We start from the raw sequence: 22,361 nt of genomic DNA, 5'->3' as shown, positions 1-22,361 counted from the left end.
CTTATTAATGGTGTAGGTTTAAATTTTTCTCTCCTGTGTGTCTCACTCCCCCTCCTTTAACTGTCGGTCTCTCCAAAAGCTTGTCAGCATCATTTTGTCACATGCCTTTTGGTGCTCAGACAACTCGGCATGTATCTGCCATAGCATTTCACCAGAGTAATGACTGACATCTGTGTGCATGGCATATTAAACTTAGTGAGTAATCTATAATATTTATTGAATGGTAAATGAATAGTAAAGTGGAACCCGTTAGATAAAACCCTTTCTCATTTTACCTCCAAAACCAGATCGCACAGAAGAGCTCTTAGGCAGCCAGTATATTTCTACTAATGGGAGTGTGGTTGTTTCACTTAATGTTTAGTTTTGGTTTCAAGTTAAAATTTGAATTTTAAGAATGTTAATTATGGAAGAAGGGTTAGAGAGCTACAAAGGCCCAGCTCTCCATTGTCCTCCCCTCCCTCTCTCGAGCTGAAACAAAGGTTCTACTCTGCTCCAGCTTCTTTTAGTCAGAAATGGCAGACAGCTCAGTGACTGCTGTTTCTTGCATCACTAATTTTACTCTGTTTATTTTGGCAATGGTAATATCTTTTACTATAAAAGCCCCAGTTTTCAGTGTAGTTTCTGATGAAGGGGAAATAATAATTATTGAGGAGTAGAAAAGAGAGAATAGGCTCAGAAAGCTCATTTATCTCTTTTTTAAAAAAGATTACTGATTTTTATTTTATGGGCCTTGGTGTTTTGCCTGGATGTGTAAGCCTGTGTGAGGGTGTTGGATCCTGGCATTCCAGACAGTTGTGAGCTGCCACGTGGATGCTAGGAGTTGATCCTGGGTCTTCTGGAAGAGCAGTCAGTGCTTTTAATTACTGAGCCATCTCTCCAGCTTCTACTTTTCCCTTTCTACATATGTGTATTTATGTGCGACAACACAGGAAATTCATGAAATACTCGCCAATGTATGTGTTATAGTTTATGTAAAGCTTCCATGTAAGAGATCTGTAAGGTTAACGTGCACATTCAAACCTGTCAGGCCCACTGTTGTGCACTTAGATATTTCAGAACAGATCTTTTGAAGGGAAGTTAGTTGTAGTTTCATCAAAAGTATATTTCGCTCTGTGTTTCATGATTATATATATTATTTGACTTCTTTTATAGAAATTTCAAGAAATTGCAGAAAAAAACACGGAAAAATTGAACCGTATTGAGAACTCCCACGAACAACTGATTCTTGAGAATTCACATTTCAAAACCACATTGTCCAAGACTCAGAGAGAACAGACGTGCTTGCTGGCGGCGTGTGCGCTGATGGCTGGTGCACTGTATCCCCTCTACAGCAGGTCATGTGCCTTATCCACACAGAGGGACTTTCTCCAGGAGCAAGTCAACAGCTTGGAACTGTTCAAACTGGAAATTAGAACCCTGGCCCAGGCATTGTCAGCAGTAGATGAGAAGAAACAAGAAGAGGCCAAAACGAAGAAAAAAACATTCAAAGGACTGATCCGTGTATTCCGGAAAGGCGTGATTGCTGTCTTGGCAGCAAACAGACTCAAGCTTTTGGGCCAATCCTGTGCCTTTCTTTTCACCTGGATGGAAAGTTGTAAAGAAGGCATAGGCATGCTAGTATGTACCGGGGAGCCAAAAGACAAGCGCAAATTTCCAAGTAAGAGTCTTTGTGCTTTTAAAAATCTAAGTTATGTGTAAGTGAAATACAATGAGTGTGCGGTTGGCTATTACATAAAACCTTCAAAGAATTATGTAATATGTCAAATCATGTAACATAGTCCAGTATGTCTTCAGATGTATATGTATATAAATGTTTATTTTATACAAATTAGCCTTGATTGTTTTGTTGTAAATGATATTAAGAAGCAAATAAGTATAATTTCAGTATTGCCTAGCTTTACTGCATTTGATTTTTTTTTTTTTTTTTTTTTTTTTACGGTATTGTGGAGAGTTTATACATCAGTTTTTCAATTGCAATCATCCAAAATAGACACTTAAAAATTCTCAGAACAGGTTATCCATGCTTTCCATATAAAATAAGAATAAAATGATAGAGTTAAGAATATCTTAAGAGTTGTTTAAAAATGGTACAAATATGAATTTTCAGCTGACTTTTTTTTTGGGAATGTTTTACTATTTTTGAGGAAACAGTAGATTTAGTTGTTAACTTTTAAACATTCATGCCTGGGGCTCAACCCTAAGGCTAGCCTCGTGCCAAGCAAGTGTTCTGCCACTGTACCCTCAGACAGTGCAACTGCTAAGAAGCAGGCTATTGTAACAAATCAGAAACCAAAGATGTCTGTCTTCTTTAGATGCTTGTTATTTAATGTTAGGTCAATCACATATAACTAGATTTTCTGTCCTGGAAAACATTAGGCATACAAAATCTGATTTACTGAGCTACTATGAAATTTAAATGTGGATTTTTAATAACTTGTAGCATTTCATAATGGGCACTTATGTCTCCGCAGAACATCAAAGGGAACAACTGCGCTGTTTACAGGCGCTCACGTGGCTCACCAGTTCTGACCTTCTGGGTGCGATGATCAGCTCTATGACTGAGCTGCAGGAAGTCATCAGTAAAACAGGTATGGACGCCTACTATGTCTTAGCAACATGCACTTAAGACAAATGCCCAGAAATTCCTTACCTACAAATTCTAATAATCTTGGAAGAAAGTACATATGTTTTTCACTTAGCCACAGAGAGACTGTTAAACATGTATTTCATGATGTGAACATGTAAATGAATGTAAAAAAAGTTTTGATGACAAACTTTGTATTTATTTATACAGAAAATAAAATGAATTGTTTTTGGCAAATGTATCAACTCTTATTCTTTCCCTTGGTGATTTGTTTTTTCTATGAAAAACACACCATTAGTAGTTCTCTCTCTCCCCCCTCTCTCTGTCTCTGTCTCTTTCTCTCAAGTTTAACTGTGGACAGTTTGCCTCCCTGTATGTATCTATGCACCTTGTGTGTTCCTGGTGCCAGCAGGGGCCAGAACAGGGTGTTGCATCCTCGGGATCTGGAGTTACAGACTGTTGTGACTCACCTTGTGCTGGGAATCAATCCAGGGTCCTCAGAAAGAGCAGCCAGTGCTCTTAACCCCTGAGCTATCTTGCCAGCCCAAAGTTTCTCTTTTTAAAGTAATGGAGACGCTGTTTCTTTGTTTTGTTTTCTGGCCATAAATTTCAGAAGATTGAGCAATACTAGCTGAGCCAGTGGAAAATGCCATGTCTCATTTGGTGATATATTCATTTTAAAAACCTGTCTTGGATAGAGTTAACCTGAATAGTCTGTTCTTTTCTACCATGTATGAGATTTACTGTAAGCAGTGACTTCCTGAGGTCTAAGGTTTGCTTGTTTCCCACGACTCAGGTTGTGTGTATTTGTGTGCATGTGTGTGTTAGAAATGTGTAATGAGAACTGGTTTTCCTAAGCGGGGATAAATGTTCACATACTCTGGGTGAGCTACATAGTAGATGGGAAATAGTTGTTATGCATCTCAGTAAAGTTAGTGTAATCCTGCTGAGCCTGTCCTGCTCAGTGAGGTAAATGCACAGTGGGAAAGATAATGTGAGGTATCATTTAAAATTTAAAGATAGGTCAATGTAAATTAGAATCATTTCATTAAAATTTCAGGTATCTAAACCTAGGCTCCAGGAATCTTCTGATTCTCAGATTATTTTTAGGTGTGGCCATTGATGTTGGTAAACTGTGAGCATACTTAATACATTAGCAGAACATTAGCATGCTGGGATTGAAATAGAAATAAAATCAAAATTTTAATTATTTAAAAAAATTAAATTAAGATATAATAAATTAAATCTACACACACACACACACACACACACACACACAAAAGTTTAGATAAATATATAGTATGATTTATTTAGGTTGTCTTAAAATTAAATTAAGAATTTTGGTTTTATAGGTTCAAACCAAAAATGTAGGTTTTTGAAAGAACATAATGATAGGGTTTGAATTCAGTATAATAAATAGGTGTGCTAGCTAGACATACTATTTTAAAATTAGTTTTAAAAAGTTAGTCACTGGGTTTTATTATGGCAGTTTCACGTGTATATGTAATTGTTCTCTGCTATTACTCCTCTCAGTCTTTCTTACTCCTTCCCACACACTTTCTTGCTGGTCCCTCTCCTCTCAAACTTGTATATGAGAGGAAAAAACTTTGCATTTGTCCATTTCCTGTAAATATCACAATTTCCCTTTTCTTTGCAGTTGAAATAATGCATATTTTCATCATTTTTTTCTTGTACTCATCTGCTGGTGGATGTCTAAGCTCTCTCTATAGTGAATAGGACAGCAATAGCGGATGTGTCAGTGTCTGTGGGGCAGCTGGTCACTCAGCCGTTCTGTTTGTGGTGTTTTGAGAGCATCTACACTGAATTCCATAGTGACTGACTCAGTGTATGTTCCCAGCAGCACATAAGGGCTCCTCTTTCCCCACGTCTTCTCCAGGGCTTGTTGCCATCTACTTTCTAGTACTTGCTAGCCATTTGTTTTTCTGCTTCTGACAACTTGTCTGTTCAGGTCATCAGTGTATTTATTAGCTGGATTTTTCTTGGTGTTTAGTTTTTACAGTTCTTTATATTCTAGATATTAACTCACTGTTTATAATTGACAAAGACGTTTTCCAAGTCTACGGGCTGTCTCCTCTGTCTCCTCTGTCTCCTCTGGTGATCGCTTTATCTGCCGAGCAGTAGCTTTTTATTTGCAAGTAATCACACTAGTCAATTCTTAAAGTTATTTCTTTTTCTATTGGGATACTTTTCAGAAAACCCTTCCCTTTGCTTATGTTTTGAAATATGTTTTTTAAACCAATATTTCCCTCTACTAGTTTCTAAGCTTCAGGTCTTACATTAAAGTCTTTGGTACATTTAGAATTAATTTTTGTGCAAGGGGCATGATTTGCATCTAGTTTTATTTTTTGACATGTGGAAGTTTACTTTCCTCAGCACTGTTTGTTGAAGAGGCTTTGTTCCCTCCAACATGTAGTTTTGAAACATTATACAAAACCAGGAGGCTGGGCCTATGTGGGCTTAGATCTGGGTCTTCTGTCCCATTGATCTATGTCTGTTCTTAAGTTGGCACCATGGTATTTTGTTACTGTATCTCTGTAGCATAGTGAGAATTAGATACTGTGTTCCCTCCACCTCCAGTTTAGGAGTGTTTTGGTTATTCTTGGTCTTCTGTGTTTCCACATAAATTGTTTTTATTAATTTGCATTCTAAATGTTGCCCCCTTCCTGGTGCCCCTCCATATGTTCTTCACCCCTTCCCCACTCCCCTTTGCTTCTGAGAAGGTGCTACCACCTTCCACCTACCTACCCACTCCCACCTCACCCTGATAGCATCCACCTTCCCTGGGGCATCAAGTTTCCACAAGATTAAGTGCATCCTTTCCCACTGTGGCCAGATAAGGCAGTTCTCTGCTACATATGCAGTGGGGGTGGGGATGGGAAGGACCAGCCCATGTATGCTCTTTGGTTGGAGCTCTGAGGGGTCCAGCTTAGTTGGTATTGTTGTTCTTCCTGTGCGGTTGCAATCCCCTTCAGCTCCTTCAGTTCTTTTCCTAACTCTTCCATAGGGGTCCCCAAGCTCAGTCCAATGGTTGGCTGTAAGTATCTGTAATCTGTCTCAGTCAGCTGCTGGTAGAGCCTCTCAGAGGACAGTCATGCTAGGCTCCTGTCTACAAGCAAATGTGGCATCAGATTTGTAATAGTGTCAGGGTTTGGTGCCTATACATGGGATGGATCCCAAGTTGGGCTGGTCACTGGACCATGTTTCCTTCAGTCTCTGTTCCCTTTTTGTCTCTGTATTTCCTGTAGACAGGAACAATTCTGGGACAAGAATTTTGAAGGTGGGTGGGTGGCTCCATGTCTGTCTGCTGGAGGTGATCTCTTTAGTTCCATTTTCCCCCTAGTGCTGGGATCAAACCCAGAGTCTTGTGCATGTGAGGTTAGCACACTACCACTGAGCTACATCCCCAGCTGCTCCTCTTTCTAAAAACTTAAACTACTTTAAGTATCAGGATTGTATATTGATAGCATCACTGTGACTTCTTTCTGTCCAGCCTCAAGAACTCTGTTATCATGTATGCCAACATCAAGAAGTATCTTGCAGTGTAAAGGTATTGCTTGATATATTTATTCTTGGGTTAAGAAAATTCTGTAAGTGATTATTTTTAAGAGTTAGACATTTAAAATAAATTCTGAGTTACACAAGCTGTCTTCTAGGAGAGAGAGTGCGCTCTTGACCATGTGTGAACAATGACTAAGAATTTGACATTTGAAGGTGCTGTTGTTACACACTGTGTGACTGTCCCCTTTCAGCCTTAACATTCTCACGTGTAAACTCTGGCTGTGCTGGATAGTTTTATGTCAACTTGATACAAGTTAAAGCCATCTAAGAGGAGGGAGCCTCAATTAAGGAAATGCTTCTATAAGATCAGGATGCACGCAGGCCAGTAGGCCATTTTCTTAGTGATTAATATGAGAGGGCCATTGTGGGTGGTGCCATCCCTGGGATGGTGGTTCTGGGTTCCATAAGACAGCAGGGCTTAGAAAGCCATAGGGAGCAAGCCAGTAAGCAGCACTCCTCCATAGCCTCTGCCTCAGCTCCTGTCTCCAGGCTCCTGCCCTGTGTGAACTTCTGCCTTTACTGCTTTTGATGATGAACTGAGTTTTGAAGTAAACTCTTGCTTCTCTGAGTTGCTTTTGGTTATGGTGTTTCATTATATCAAGAGTAACCCTAACTAAGACATTGGCTGATAGGAATTCCTAGCTAATATTATTTGTTTTGTTTCTTTTTTTTTTCTTTTTATTGGATATTCTACTTATTTGCATTTCAGATGTTATCCCCTTTCAGGATCCCTCCCCTCCCCCCAGGAACGCCCTATCCCATCCCCCCTCCCGCTGCTTCTATGAGGGTGTGCCCCCACCCATCCACCCCCTCCCCCTCCCCATCCTCGAATCCCCACACATGGGGGCATCCCGCCTTCACAGGACCACGGACCTCCACTCCCACCAATGCCTGACAAGGCCATCCTCCATTGCATATACAGCTGGAGCCATGGGTCCCTCCATGTGTGTTCCTAGACTGGTGGTTTTGATCCTGGAAGCTCTGGCTGGTTGGTATTGTTGCTCTTCCCATGGGGCCGCAAGCCCCTTCAGCTCCTTCAGTCTTCTCTCTTCCTCCTCCATTGGGGACCCCATGATCAGTTTAATGGTTAGCTGTGAGCATCTGCCTCTGTATTTGTCAGGCTCTGGCATAGCCTCTCAGGAGACAGGTATATCAGGCTCCTGTCAGCATGTACTTCCTGGCATCCACAACAGTGTCTGTGTTTGTTGACTGCACATGGGATGGATACCCAGGTGGGATGGTCTCCAGACGGCCCCTCCTTCAGTCTCTGCTCTACAGTTTGCTTCTGTATTTGCTCACTTGAGTATTTTGTTACTCCTAAGAAGGACTGAAGCACCCATACATTGGTCTTCCTTCTTCTTGAGCTTTATGTGGTCTGTGAGTTGTATCTTGGGTATTCTGAGCTTTGGGACTAATACCCACTTATCAGTGAGTGTATACCGTGTGTGTTCTTTTGTGATTGGGTTATCTCACTCAGGATGATATTTTCTAATTCCATCCATTTGCCTAAGAATTTCATGAATTCATTGTTTTTAAAGGCTGAGTAGTACTCCATTTTATAAATGTACCATATTTTCTGTGTCCATTCCTCTGTTGAAGGACATCTGGGTTCTTTCCAGCTTCTGGCTATTATAAATAAGGCTGCTATGAACATAGTGGAGCATGTGTCCTTGTTATATGTTGGAGCATCTTTTGAGTATATGCCCAGGAGTGGCATAACTGGGTCCTCAGGTAATACTATGTCCAATTTTCTGAGAAACTGCCAGACTGATTTCCAGAGTGGTTGTACCAGCTTATAATCCTACCAACAATGGAGGGAAGCGTTCCTCTTTTCTCCACATCCTTACCAGCATCTGCTATCACCTGAGTTTTTTATCTTAGCCATTCTGACTGGTGTGGGGTGGAATCTCAGGGGTGTTTTGATTTGCATTTGTTGACTAAGGATGTTGAACATTTCTTTAGGTGCTTCTTGGCCATTTGAGTTTCCTCAGCTGAGAATTCTTTGTTTAGCTCTGCAACCCATTTTTTAATAGGGTTAATTGACTGTCTGGAGTCTAATTTATTGAGTTCTTTGTATATATTGGGTATGAGCCCTCTATCAGATGTAGGATTGGTAAAGATTGTTGGGAGCCGACTTTAGCAGAAAGCGGCTAGATCAACTTTGCAGCCATCTGGAACCATATACCCTGATGAAAGACTTGGTTTTCAAAAGCCTATAACAGCTGAAGCACACTCTGATAAGTATATTGTTTATCCCACATAGCTTGTTTTGCTGTTTACTGCCCCCAGCTGCAAGGCGCACGTGGTAGTCACACCTGCAAGTCATTGCAGTTCACGTGCTGTCCACGTGCTATCTACACCATACATGCTTATAAGGCGCACGTGCTATCCAAGCCTGCAAGGCGCACGGTGCACGTGCTGTCCACGCTATAGATGCCTGTAAGGATTACGTCATATCAACACCTGCAAGGCACTCGCCTACAAGGCACGTGGCAAAAGCCTATAAATACCTCAGAATTCCCTTCAATAAACGAGACTTGATCAGAATCTCTGTCTTGTCTCCATTCTTCGAGTCTCTTCCCCTTTATCCCCACTCTCTCTCTCGCTAGACCCTGACCCTCGGATCAGAGTGGCAGCTTGGGCCAAGACACAGTGGCCGCCAAGCGTGGAGCGGAGCAGGCCGCACATTTTGGCCCACAAAGCCGGGCAGTAAGGGCCGTGACAAAAGATCTTTTCCCAATCTGTTGGTTGCCGTTTTGTCCTATTGACAGTGTCCTTTGCCTTACAGAAACTAGAAACTTTTTTTTTTTTTTTTTTTTAATGAGGTCCCATTTGTCAGTTCTTGATTTAGGGCATAAACCATTAGTGTCCTGTTCAGGAACTTTCCTCCTGTGCCCATGTGTTTGAGGGCTAATCTATTTGTTACGGAATTAGTAACTTGCTTTTGAATGTGTGAATGTCCTATAAAGGTCTGTTGTTTTATCCTTTTCTTGAATACTGATGCCTTAATGGAACTGATACTACTTTTTACCTTTTCATGAAACTGGAAGTTTCATAATGAGGACCTGAAGCCACATTTTAGAAAGCACATACAGTGTTTGACCACTACTTTCATAAACTTTGATGATGAATTCATAAGCAGTGGGCAGAGACGGCAGTTCTCATGTTGCCTCTATAAATACTGGACAGGTGGCAACCTTTTTGCTTTTGTGATAGTGTTTTCCCACTTGAGATAAATTACCTCTTCTAGATATCCAAATGGTGTGCCTGCAAGAGATCATTTACCTCAAACAGGGGAGGATGCTACTTTCACTGAAGGGCTGAACCATCAATCATAGTGAGAGTAGAATACAGGTAGTTGAACTTTTTGGTACGACCTGTCTAAGATAAAAATGTAACAATAGAAACAACTGTACTTGATTTGGTTTCTGAATATACACAAGGGTAGATAAGCAGAAGTAGAATGTCAGTGCATTTTATTGCACATCTTTTCTATAATTAAAGGAGGACATCTTGATTGTCTTGAAGATAGGTGTCTCAGACACACCCTTGCTAGTAAGTTGCTACCAGTTTACTTATTGCATAGTTTAGTAAACTTTGTAGAAGTCATAGCTAGAAAGGATCAAACTCAGAAGCCTGATTGTGTTCAAGTCAAGACGGAAGTTTCATATTAGGAAGGTCAAAAGAGTAAGAATTTGTGTTTTTGTAAATAAGAAGTTATTTCAAAGATCAAAGACCGAGTTTTGTATGCCTATGGTACCAGCAGCTTTGAGGCAAAAGCAAAAAGATTCCAAGGCAAGCCTGACCTAAATAGGGAGTTCTAGGTCAGCCTGGGCTATATTGTATGAACATTTTAAAAAGAAAATGTTAAATTACTAACGATTCTGACATTATTAACATTATTCATCATTGATGTCTTTATATACTTTATTGTTAATTCACTATTACTCTTTGCTTAAAGGGAGTTTTTCACTCTGAGCAGAAAAGCTTCATTTTAATTAGAAAACACACTGTAGGCATTTAGTTTTCTATGGGGTAACTGTATTTTCAGTAGTAATAGATTTCTGTAATGTTTTCTAACGACTTCTAGTTTTATTACACACAACATCATGGATATTCTATCCATGTCTGAATTTTATTATGGCTAATGAAGATCAAGCTGGGGACTCCTGTAGCAGCTGTCTGTCCCCTCGGGAGCCCTGCCACCTCCAGGGTTAGAATTACTAGGCCAGTCAGCAGCTTAGGAATTTGTCAGAAGATTTTAACTGTAGATGTGAAAGTGTGCCTATTCTATTGGAGAAAGTAATTGTGTAACCTATGATCTGCTTCTTTATACCAGTCACGTTATTTAAGTTGGGAAAGTGACTAGCAAATGTATTTAACATAAAGAAAAAATAGGTTTTAACCAGGCATAAATTTTAAGATGTTTGAGACAAGTAAACACGAGGATTTTTTTTAGTGACTTTTGTTGTCTGTCATATAAATAAATATGTGATCCTGGCACTACACCACCATCTCCTCCTGTATTATACAACTGTATTTCATATGATAACATGCGAACAGTATTATAAAATGCTTCTTAAAACATAAATTATTTAGTGCTCTGACTGTAATTTGTGATGTACAGCACACATGCTTAGAATGTGTCTTTTCCTAACTCCTTAACAATTCAGAAGAATGCCTCGTGGGATTGTACAGTCATTTAGTTTTCTCCTTCATTAGAGGTTAGAGTCTACCAAACACCTTTCAGTGATATAGTAAAATAAATAGTATATCTTAAAATTTAATTGTAGTTGAAATTTTATTTTAAGGCTCTTTTTATTGAAAATGCCATTACATTTACATTACTTAAAAATTTAAAAACAGATCTTACATTTGCTTAAAAAGTTGTTTTTGATATAACATGAAAATTAGTGTTATTTTCTCTTAGTATTTTTGAATGCATTGTTGAGTTCAATATTGTTGCAGCTGCTATGATAGTGTAATGGGATGTGATTGGTCCAACAAATATATAAAAATAGCCATATATGCTGGCCTGGCATAGTGAGGACACGGCAGCCGGAAATGAAAGATGACCAATATAAATATACAGTGCAGCTGAAGACACAGGGAATATGTATACTTGATATCAAATGATGTGTTATGCTGAATATTAAGAGGAAAATTGTACTGTTCTTTTAGTGAACAATGAATTATTTAATGTATACAGTTATTTACTTAACTGTTCTACGTTATGTGTCAAATGCCATCCAATTGTGCTAGTGAACTTTTTGTCATTAATTACTTTTAAATGACTTATTATTAACAAAAGAGTTATGCACTTTAATTAAACTCTGTATGACTTTGTCCCTGACATCCTTGGAGAATATGTTTATAATGAGTATCATATAGCATGAAAATACATTACCTTATATTCTCTGAAGTCAGTGTACTGGAAACTAATGAATAAAATTTATATGTACAATATTAAACTTTTATCAAATTGGCAATTTTCATTTTATGTCTTACTCTGAAGAAATGTGGTTTTCAAGTTTTGACTGTTACATGACAGATGATTTATCTTTTAGTTTATACATTGAGGAAGAGTATAAATAGGATGCAGTTCAAATTGTAGAACACAGAGTGTCTATGAGGAGGAATGCAGAGTATTGCTGAGGTAGCTCTAAATGCCCTGGGAAACCAGTGATTGCCCCTTGATCGCTGTTGCTTTTTCACTTTAAACTGTATGTAATTCCACAATTAATGCATTGCATCTTGATTTGGTAACATTGCCTAAATTTCACTGTGCTTTTGATAGAAAGAGAATTTGAATGAATTCCAGTAGTAGAAACTTTTGAAATGTAGAACTTACAGTGCTGGATTTGAATTTGAAGGCTCTCTCAGAACTAGCCCTTCCAAATGGATGGCACCATAAGCTAAACAAGGCCAGATTAAGAGCTGCTTAGAATAGGGAAATGAAATCACATCACAGTGGTGAAGGCATAAATAAGCCTATTATTGGTTATCTTCTGAAATATCAGTTAGTAGGGAGAGTGGCGACAGTTTATCAACATTAAGTATAATTATTAATTACAGACCTAACGATCTGGTTGTAATCAGCTTGAATCGCATACACAAGGACCCTCAAGTCCCTTAGATGCAGGGTGATTACTGAAATCCCACGAGGAAATAAGTAATTGTAGCTGTAGAATTTTAACTATTCCAGAACAAAGCAAATTGCATTTTCTTGTCCCAGAATATAAATCTCATGGTACCAAGATCAGAAGCAGTCATGATTAGGAATAGAAGCCAAGATCCTATGAAGTGTTAGAAGAGAAAGAGAAGGCGACATGCTAGCATGACCATGTTCCATGCGAAAGGTCAGACTGTAAACTCCTGAGGAGCACAGTTCAGTAGTGACTCATGCCTGTGCACAGCTTTTCATGTTGAAACTTGATGGGGAAGGGACTTTTCAGATGTCACTGCAACTGAACGAGAACTATATAACTGGAAATCATTCTATTGAGATCAGTAACACTGTGAAGTCAACACAAGACAAGTTATATTTTATGCTTTTTTTCTTTGTAGATCCAAATTCCAGAATTTGTGGACATTTACTCATAGGTGCAGCCAAGAATTCTTTTGCAAAACTAATGGATAAAATTAGTTTGGCAATGGAAAGCATACCTCTGCATAGCAGCCGGAGCATAACATACGTAGAAAAGGATTCCCTGGTTCAGAGGCTGGCCCGAGGACTTCACAAAGTGAACACGCTGGCCCTCAAATATGGTTTGTGCAGCCATATCCCTATTATGGTACGTGCTATTTCATTTAGTAGTGACTTTAGGATTTGTGGGTTAGAGCATGTTTCAAACTCATAGTTCAAATCAATTCTATTTGAATAATTTAGTTCCACACAAACTTCTAATAAAATAAAGCTCCTTGAATAAGTTTACTTACTTGGTTTAGAAATAGCTATTTTTATTTATTTCTTGTCTGTTTGAATTACATCTAATTTAATAAAATGCTCATTGCTATTTGTAAATTAGTAGCTGATGCTTCTAAATGTATTCTTATTTAACAACAGAAAAGCACTGCATCATTACAAAAGCAAATATTTGGATTTACACAAAGGCTGCATGCAGCTGAGGTAGAGCGCCGATCCCTGCGCCTAGAGGTGACAGAATACAAACGGGCCGTGCATGAGATGAAGAAGGAGCTGGACAAGTCACAGAGTCTGCAAACGCAATTAAATGAATTCAAGCACTCTGTAAGCAAAGGATGGCTGTGCGATACCTTTCTCTCCATCTCTTCCGTAACACTGATTGTTTGATTACTAGAAATAATTCAAAGTCTCTTCAACAGGATTGCTTTGTATTAAATTTTTCTGTTATTTTTTTCCAATTTTATTTTTTATTGATACAGAGTTTTCAGGCAGTATATTCTGATTAGTTCCCCCTCCCCCAACTCTTTCCAGATCTCCATTTCCTCTCCATACCCTTTATTCTCTTTTCATTAGAAAACAAGGCCATCTAAAAATAGTAACAACAAACAAACAAACTAGAGTAGGTTAAAGCAAACAAACATACAGGAAAAAAAAACCAAGCCAAAGAAAAAGTACAAGAGAGAGAGACATATAGACACACAGATACACATGTTCATACATACAGGAATCCTATAGAGCACACCACTGGAATCTATAAGATATATGCCCAGGACCCTGGAATGTTAAAGACAAAAACCTCCACAGATGCCATTGAGTTCTTTTTGTTTTAGCTGTCTACTGCTGAGCACAGAGCTGCCCTTAAGCATGGGATTGTATACCCAGCATCTTACTAATTAATCAGCTAATTAATTATCAGTGTGTGTGCATGTGCGTGTGTATGGGTATGAAGTAAAAACTTATGGTTTTTTTTTTTTTTTTTTTTTTTTTTTTTTTTGAAAGTCGGTTGGATGGTGTTTTGCTGGGGCAAAGATGTGAAGGAGTGTTTTCCTGAAGTGGACACAGGTGAAAGACTAAGGCAGATTCGTGAAAGATTTCACTGAAGCAGACACAGGAGAAAGGATGTTCTATTAAAGCAAACACATGAAAGGACACCTAATGAAAGATTCTTTGCTAACAACACACACGCGGTTAGCTTTACACTGTGTAGTTGATCTGCATTTGTCAGGACTCCATAGAAATAGACCGGAAAACTTGTGGTGGTGTGCTGCAGTTTCTTGCCGCTTTGGCTGATATCAGCTTGGGCTGATTGACAGAGTGGTGTCAGCTGGTACAGGTGCATGTGCTGAGACGACATGGGCCGAGGGAAGACCCGAAAACGACATAAATCAGACTCAGTGGACAGTGATGGAGGCCTGGCTGTCTCTGCCAGGTAGTGCCATCCCTGCTGATTTGTGTTCGCTATCCTGACTACCAAACTGATATATCCATAGAGTGTTTATGAGTGGATCAAGCTGCCATTGCTAACCTGTGAACTAAACTGCCGATTTCCACACAATACAGACGGGAGTTGCTTCAAAGAACCTTTCTAAACAGGTCCACTTGCCCTGTATCCTTTCTTTCCCACTGGGTTTTGGGCTAAAAAAGAGGTTAAAGCATTTAAAAACCATCATTAAAAATAGGTTTTAAAGTTACATGGGTGTGCCTGTATTGTGTATGTGCACGCATACACACATGCGCTTGTTTGTAACAGCATGAGTGTGAGAGTTACAGGCAACTCTTAGGAGTCGGTTCTCTCTCCCACTGTGGGGTCTGGGGCTCAGCCTCAGGGTGTTGGGCTTGCAAAGCAGCAAGCATCTTATCTCCCTACCTGTCTTGTTTTTTCCAAGATTCCACTTTAAAGGATGTATTTTTATTTTAATTAAACTTCTGTTTTCCAAACTGATACAAGCATGTGGTTAGCAAGGCTGACAGCCCTAAAAGGCTGCGATGGAGTAAGTAGCAGTTAAGTAGGATTGCTTTCACCTCAGAAAACTCCCCTTTTAAAATGCCATTGCTTGAAGAGCCTGCTGTTTATGGAGGAGACAAAACTCTCCTCTCTTGTAGTTTGAGTAATTTTATTCTCATATTTTATACTCTCTTACAATTTGAATATTTTGAATAAATTAGATTATTTAGTCTCATATATGTGCTCACGGTATAAATTTATCCTTAAATTTAGTTCAAACAACACTTTCTCTTTCTATGAGCTGCATAATTTCTGGGCCCTGAAGAAACAATTTTTGTCTTCTTTGTGAGAAAACTGAGAGATAAAGAACATCATTAAGATGGTAATAATTTATAGTTTCTAGATAAGATACAGTGAAGTATGATTTTTATTCTTCCATATCTAGATTTTTTTTTAAAAAGAATTCCACTCAGGTGACATTATGTCTGTGATAAATGATATGAATCTACCTCAAGTCCCGTTTCACAGTGGGCGAGCTCTGACTTTTAGACACGTGCAGGCAGTATGATTAAGAGGGTGTGTGTTTCCCTACTTCCACACCTACTCTGTAGACGTACCTTTTGTGAGCCATTCTTCTCTTTGCACTTCAAGATCTCAGTGTCAGGTTTCTTGTTTTACTAATGCAAAGGCTTGGAAGAAGGGATATTGGAGTATGTCTGACCTAGATCCCATGTGCCTTTAAGGCATGGTGGCCGGTGAGAGCCATTGTTAGCTTTCCAGAGCACTCTCACAGAGAATAGTCACTGGATTGCAAGTTATCCTTCATGTTATGGTGTATAGAGTATGCTTTAATTATTCTCTGTCTTGGGTGAGAAAGCTAAATGAGCCCTCAGTGCAGTGCAGCTACCTCCATGCAGGCAGTGTATGGGCAGGAAAACGAGGTGAATTTTGATAATGACTGTGGAAAACAACAACAACAACAACAACGTAGCATGAGAGTGTGAGCATGGGCAGGAACTGCCAGACAGAGGGCGCTGGGTCAGAGAGATCCATCTGAGAAGTAGTCCACTGAACACAGACATAGGGATCATCTGAATACTTATGGTCATTTGAATGTCTTTCTTAAAGGCTGTGAGTCTTTTAATCATCACCTTTACAAAAAGTTTGGAATTTCAAGTGTTAAGATTTGGACTAAAAAGATAACATTAAAAGTATGATTGTTATACTTTAAAAACTAAAGTGATAGTTTACCTTGACCTTTTATTTTGAGGAAAACAAATTTTACGTATTGTATTATAGTAAATTCTTAGAAATGTTTGCATTATATTATTGTGCAAATTTCTATCTATGTATGTATGTATTTATGTACACTGTGTAAGTGTATGTGTCCAGGTGCCTGTGGTGGCCAGAAAAGGACATCAGGTCCCCTGGAGCTGGAGTCCTAGGTGGTTGTGGGCCCCTCCCCCCACCTCATGGGTGCTGGGAACTGAACTCTAATCTTCTAGAGGAACATAAGTGTTCTTAAGCACAGAGCCATCTCTCTCTAGCCCCATATTATATTCGTTATGTCAGTAAATGCAGCTCTGAGAGAACAAACAGTACAGCAACACAACTGGCTAGCAACTGATTGTTTTCTCTTCTTTTTAAAGAAATTGATCACCCACGAGAAGTTTGAAAGTGCATGTGAAGAGCTAAATAATGCATTACTTCGGGAGCAGCAGGCACAAATGCTGCTGAATGAACAGGCCCAGCAACTGCAGGAGTTGAATTATAGACTCGAATTGCACTCCAGCGAGGAAGCTGACAAAAACCAGACTCTTGGAGAAGCTGTTAAGGTAGAACATCTCTTGTATAATGAGTTATTTGTTCTTTTCATGGATCCTGGTGTGTTTGTGTCATGTATAGCTCCCGAACAGGGGACAGATCCATAGGTGTGAAATCTTTCTCTGTAAATGGCTTGTAAGGATGGTGTGAAGTGTCACTCCATCATGCTTACAGGCTGTGAGGACATGCATGGAAACTGTAAAGGCGGGCTTTAATGACTGGTTGAATACAAGTAAGTGTTTTCCAGTAATATTTAAATGTATTTTTTAAATGTATTTAAATGTATTTTTAATTGAAAACAACTTTTTATATAATCTAATCATGGTTCTTTTTCCTCATTTCCTCTCAAATCTTTCCACCTGCCTAGTTACCAACTCCACACCCTTTATTTCTCTTTCTTTAAAAAACACAGGCAAACAAAAAAACCAAAGCAGAATAGTGAAAAAAGGAAAAAACCCCACAAGAAACACACACACACACACACACACACACACACACACACGTACACACACAGTATAAAAACACAGATTCAGAAACCGTACATACAAGCAAAAGATCAGCAAGACAAAACCGCCCAAACAAAGCCATATGAGTGAAAACATGTACAAAAATACCATTGAGTTTATTTTGTGTTGACTGTTTCCTATTTACCCTCAGGTGTGGTTAATATACATAGTGAGATTCCATTGGAAAAAACGAATTTTTCCTTTGCAAGTGGATGTCAGTTGGAGAATGCTTCTTGTTAGGGATAGGCCTCTATGTCTGCTTCTCCCTTTCCTGTTGGGATCCTGTTTGACTCGAACCTGTGCAGTCCCTGAGCATGCTGCCACAGTCTCTGTAAGTTCATGTTTGCTTCAGTCCTGTTGTGTCTGAGGAGCCACTCGTTCCTTGGTGTCATCTTTTCCCACTGGCTTTTACAATCTTTCTGTGTTCTCTTCCACATAGTTCCCTGAGTCCTGAGGTTTACAAAGACAAAGAGGTTTGATGAAGACAATTTTATTTAGGACTGAATTTTCTGAAGTCTCTTACTCTCTGCACATGGGTCTCTGTATTAGTTCCTATTTAGTGTAATAGGAAGCTTCTCTGCTGATGGCTTAGGCACTGATCCATGGGTATAGCAGAATGCCATTAGGAGTTAGTTTTTTTTACTATGTTTATTTGCTTTCCCCCATGCCCATGGCCACTTAGGTAGTGTCAGACATGGTTTCCATCTTGTAGAGAGAGGTTGATTACCCCCACAACATATGTGCCACTATTGCACCAGCATATCATGAAGGCAGGCCACTCTAGTAGATTTCAGGGTTGGTAGCTGGATTGGTAGTTACTTTTCTCCTCTGGTAGTATTCAGAGTACCATCTAATACCATGAATACTAGGGGTGAAGGCTCTATCTAGTTAGACACCAACTCAGCTTCTCTTTGTTTAATGAGATATGTGAAAGTTGTTTTCAACAATAGGGCTTTACTATCAGTTTGTGGTAAATATTTTGGCCATATCCTATTCTGTCAAATATTTCTCCAATTAGTCACTTTGTCTGCCCCTCAATTAGATGTCACTTTCAAGCATGGCTGTTTCCTTCTACAGACTAATCTTGGCTTCACTGTTAGAGATTAAAGGTGTGTACTAAGGATATATCTGTATCCAGCCAGGTCATACTGTAATCCAGAGTGTATCTGCATTCTGGCCAGATCATATAGACTTAGAAGGACTTTGGATGTGATCCCATGCCAGAGAGGCCATGTTGCTGGGTTAAAATTCCTCTACACTCTTACCTTTTTCTCCCTCTCCCTATTTAATCCTCATGCTCCTGTCTCCCCTGTCTTTCTGTAACTATATGTTCTATTTCTCCTTTCTTGGGATCCCCCTAGCTATTTACTGTATACCTAACTTCAGTGGTCATATGGATTGTTGCATGCCCATCAAAAGCTTAAGAACTAGCATTCACACACAGGAGAATGCAGAAAGTACTTATATCTGGGGTCTGGAATACCTCCCTCAGGATGGATTGTCCTTTGGTGTGTGATTTTTCTCCTTCTTCTATTCCTATATTCTTAGATTTGGTCTTTTTACAGCATCCTGGATTTCCTGGATATTTTGTGACTGGATGTTTTTAGATTTAACATTTTCTCTGACTGAGGTATCCATGCTTTCTACCTTGTCTTCAGTGCCTAAGAGTCTGTCTTCCCTGTTTTGTAGTCTGTTGGGGAGGCTTGCCTCTGAGGTTCTTGTTTGACTTCTTAAAATTTTCTCTTCCAGTTTTGTTTTTGTTTGGGTTTCTTTAATGATTCTATTTTTTTTTTTTTGTTACATTCTCCTTTCACACTGAGTTGTTTTCATTATTTTATTCCATGTTTTGTGTTTTCACAGACTTCTTTCATATCTTCTTCATTCATATCTTCTTCAAGGTCCTTGAACATATTCATAATTGTTGTTTTGAAGTCCTTGTCTTGCACTTTAGCTATACTCAGGGCTACTGTAGCAAGGTTACTGGTTCTAGAAGAGGCAGATTGTTTTGGCGGTTCAATTTTGTGTATTTTGTTCTTGTGTCTAGTCTTTTGGAGTGAGGATGATTGAGATGATTCTAGGTGCTCATGGCTAATCTAGTCTTTGTTGGGTGGGTGTTCTGTTGATTGGTTTCTGTTGCCCATTCTAGATCTTCGAAAATGTGGTAGCTGTGGGTGGCCTAGTAGAGAATGCTTCTTTAGCTTGTTGGGTGGCAGAAAGCGAGAGATGGGCTAGTAGAAAAGGCTGAGAGGGGCTTCAGGAAAGATCTTTGGGGCTCCTGTCCACACCATCAGGCGGGTCCCCAGGGAGTTGAAGGAATTGTGGGAGGAGAGCCTCCTACAAGCACATTGCGGTGACACAAAGGGTGATCCAAGGAAACAGATGAAAAGGCTAAGGGGATGGGTCTGCACTGAGTATCCAGTGAACGGCACTGAGGCGGGAAAAGGGCCACCTGCAAGCAGGCTGTTACAGGGATGAGGGTGAGAATGGAGCTGCCATGATGCTGGACAGGAAGGAGAGTGTGATTCACCTACCTGAGTCCCAGGCATTATGGCTACTGTAATCCTAGATAGATGTTTTTAGGCATCGGGCTGACACGAAGGAATGGAGGTGGGATAGAAGGGAGGGCTGAGAGTGTCCACAGGAAGGAGCAAAGCTGGGTGTGCACCAAGGTCTAGCAGAGTGCCCAGTAATGGTTTTTGAAATTGGATTCTTTAATATATGTAACATTTCACTTTTTCCTTTTTGATTGACAACATTTATATACTTGTGGTTGGATAGATTGTGTTGTGTACAGAACATTTCCTGGGGAGATGCAAAACACATGTCTACTCACCCTGGATAGGGAACCCACGATTGAATGGATACTGCTAGAGTCTAATGTGGTGAACCAATGAGTTTTATTGGGGTTAGTTACAGGAGTGTGGGCGAGGGGTTACTTAAAAGAGCAGAAATTACTCAAAGACAGCTACATCATCAAGGCCCACCCAAATGTGGGTGACATTTCATAAAGCTGGGAACCTGGAGCACACTGCACAGCCTGTAGGCAGCTCAACAGGTGGCTCTGGTCTAAATGTCTTCTAGGCAGCTGGTCTGGATTCAGCATCTTCTTTGCAGCTTTTGCTCTTCTGAGAGTCTTCTCTTCAGCTTGGCTTATCTGAGAGTGACTGTCATCACCTTTATTGCTTATTCTTGGAGGGAGGGGCCTAGTAAATCTGGTTAGTTTCAGGGACTTCCTGAAGCTAATTTGACTTGTTTATCTCTCTGCTTAAAGAGCTTCCTGGTGGAATTTTTCAATTTGGAAGGAAACTGTTATATAACAGCTCAGTGGTAAACTCCTTGCCAAGTGAGAAGCTAAGCTTGATCCCCAGCACCCACGTTAAAAAGCCATGTTGGTGGCATGCTTGTAATACAGTGCTGACAAGGCAGAAACAGTTGGATTCTTGATACTTGCTGGCCAGCCAGAATTGCTTAATCAGTGGACTCAGGCTTGTGAGCAGTGCTATGTCAAAAAGCAAAGTGACAGGCCTGAGAAATGACACCAGCACTCTGAATTCATATACGTATATATCCACGCATGTATGTATATATGCATATATATGTACATATATAGTTGCATATCCTTATGGGATACAGGGTAATATTTAAAAAAAGAAATGCATAATTGTAGAAGGATCATTTCAGCATAATTAACATATCTATTATTCATATATTTCTTTGTTGCCATATCATTTAACATCCACTCTTTTAGTAATTTTGAAATAACATTATTAACTATAATCACTGACGAATGGAGTACCAGGATTTATTCTTCATGTCTGGCTATAATCATTTAACCAGCACTCTGCCCTTTCTAGACTCTGTTTAAGATGGGATGTATCTGTACTTTATTAAGCTAAGTTATTATTATTTTTTGGTGAAATGCATATAATATTCTCCATTTTATTATTTCTAACATGTTATCAAATCTAGATATTTCAAGCTAAGTTATTATTAATACATTCAGATTTATCCCATATTCTCCCTCATCTTCATTCATTTTTTTCCCCTCAGGGAAGTATAAGATATCTGTATCTAAATCTTTATATACATGTCTCTGATTTCTTAATCAAGAGTCAGATGAGGAGTTACTTGGTCAAAAGCCACAAACTATTTTATTTTTGAGATAGAGTCTTGCCATAAAAGTTCAGACTGACCTTGAAGTCATGATTCCCATGTGCTAGCCTTCCAAGCGCCGAGATTACAGGCATATGCCACCACACCTGGTCTCCCACGGACATTTTTAAAGTGCCTGTATTATCAGTTGGCTCACAGCAAGTTTTTAATGAATGACATTAGTTCTTAGATGTTTGAGAGCTGTACAGTTGCCCAACCTGGCAGTTACTATTTCTATAATTTTTGCCAACTTAATACATATGTTTGTTATTTTAATTTATATCTCTTTGATTACTAATCAAGTTCAGTGTTGTTTACAAGTATACTTGTCATTCAATATTTTTTGTGCTTCCGATCCTATAAATAGGTAATGTAATTGACAGAGTCATACGGGAATCTCTCTGTAAGTGCTGGCACTTATGTTTATGTATCATATCTTCCAGCTGAGAGAGTTGCTTATATTAGTTTCTTTAAAATATGAGTCACTTAAATATTGTTGTCAGGAATGGAAAATTGTTTAATTACTATCTCTTAATTAGAACTAGCAGGTGGTAATGTAAAACTGTTCTCTTGCGGGAGGTAGCATGGTTCAGTAGAAAATAACAACTGGCCTTGGAACAAGGATTCTCTAATTCAAATCCCAGTTCTGTCACTTGAACAATCTACTTAACCTTTCTCAGCCTTCCTTTCTCCTGCAGAGCTCGTGATAATGATACCCAAGTTACGGGATTTTCCTGAGACTAAATTAAGATACTATTTGAAAGCAATTATATACTTGATAAATATTCTTCGTGGTTTTTATAAGACTTTAAAATGCTAAGATTTGTATCTTTGTATTTATGAAAT

The 22,361-nt window shown here is 39.2% G+C and overlaps 1 protein-coding gene across 10 annotated transcripts in view; it reads left to right on the top strand.

Moving 5' to 3' along the window:
• Positions 1-22,361, top strand: part of Ccdc171 (coiled-coil domain containing 171) — a 310,848-nt gene that overhangs the window by 132,138 nt on the left and 156,349 nt on the right. For all 10 annotated transcript variants that reach the window (XM_076934712.1, XM_076934713.1, XM_034504096.2 and 7 more), the window contains 5 exons: positions 1,153-1,657; positions 2,472-2,588; positions 12,731-12,957; positions 13,230-13,412; positions 16,683-16,868. In XM_076934712.1, the coding sequence (XP_076790827.1) occupies positions 1,153-1,657; positions 2,472-2,588; positions 12,731-12,957; positions 13,230-13,412; positions 16,683-16,868 (1,218 nt within the window). The remainder of the gene's footprint in view (positions 1-1,152; positions 1,658-2,471; positions 2,589-12,730; positions 12,958-13,229; positions 13,413-16,682; positions 16,869-22,361) is intronic.

Source organism: Arvicanthis niloticus, chromosome 5 (genome assembly GCF_011762505.2).
Source record: "Arvicanthis niloticus isolate mArvNil1 chromosome 5, mArvNil1.pat.X, whole genome shotgun sequence".
In the NCBI taxonomy this organism is placed as follows: domain Eukaryota; kingdom Metazoa; phylum Chordata; class Mammalia; order Rodentia; family Muridae; genus Arvicanthis; species Arvicanthis niloticus.
Note: the sequence above shows the minus strand (reverse complement) of the source record. Positions and strands in the feature narration are given on the sequence as shown.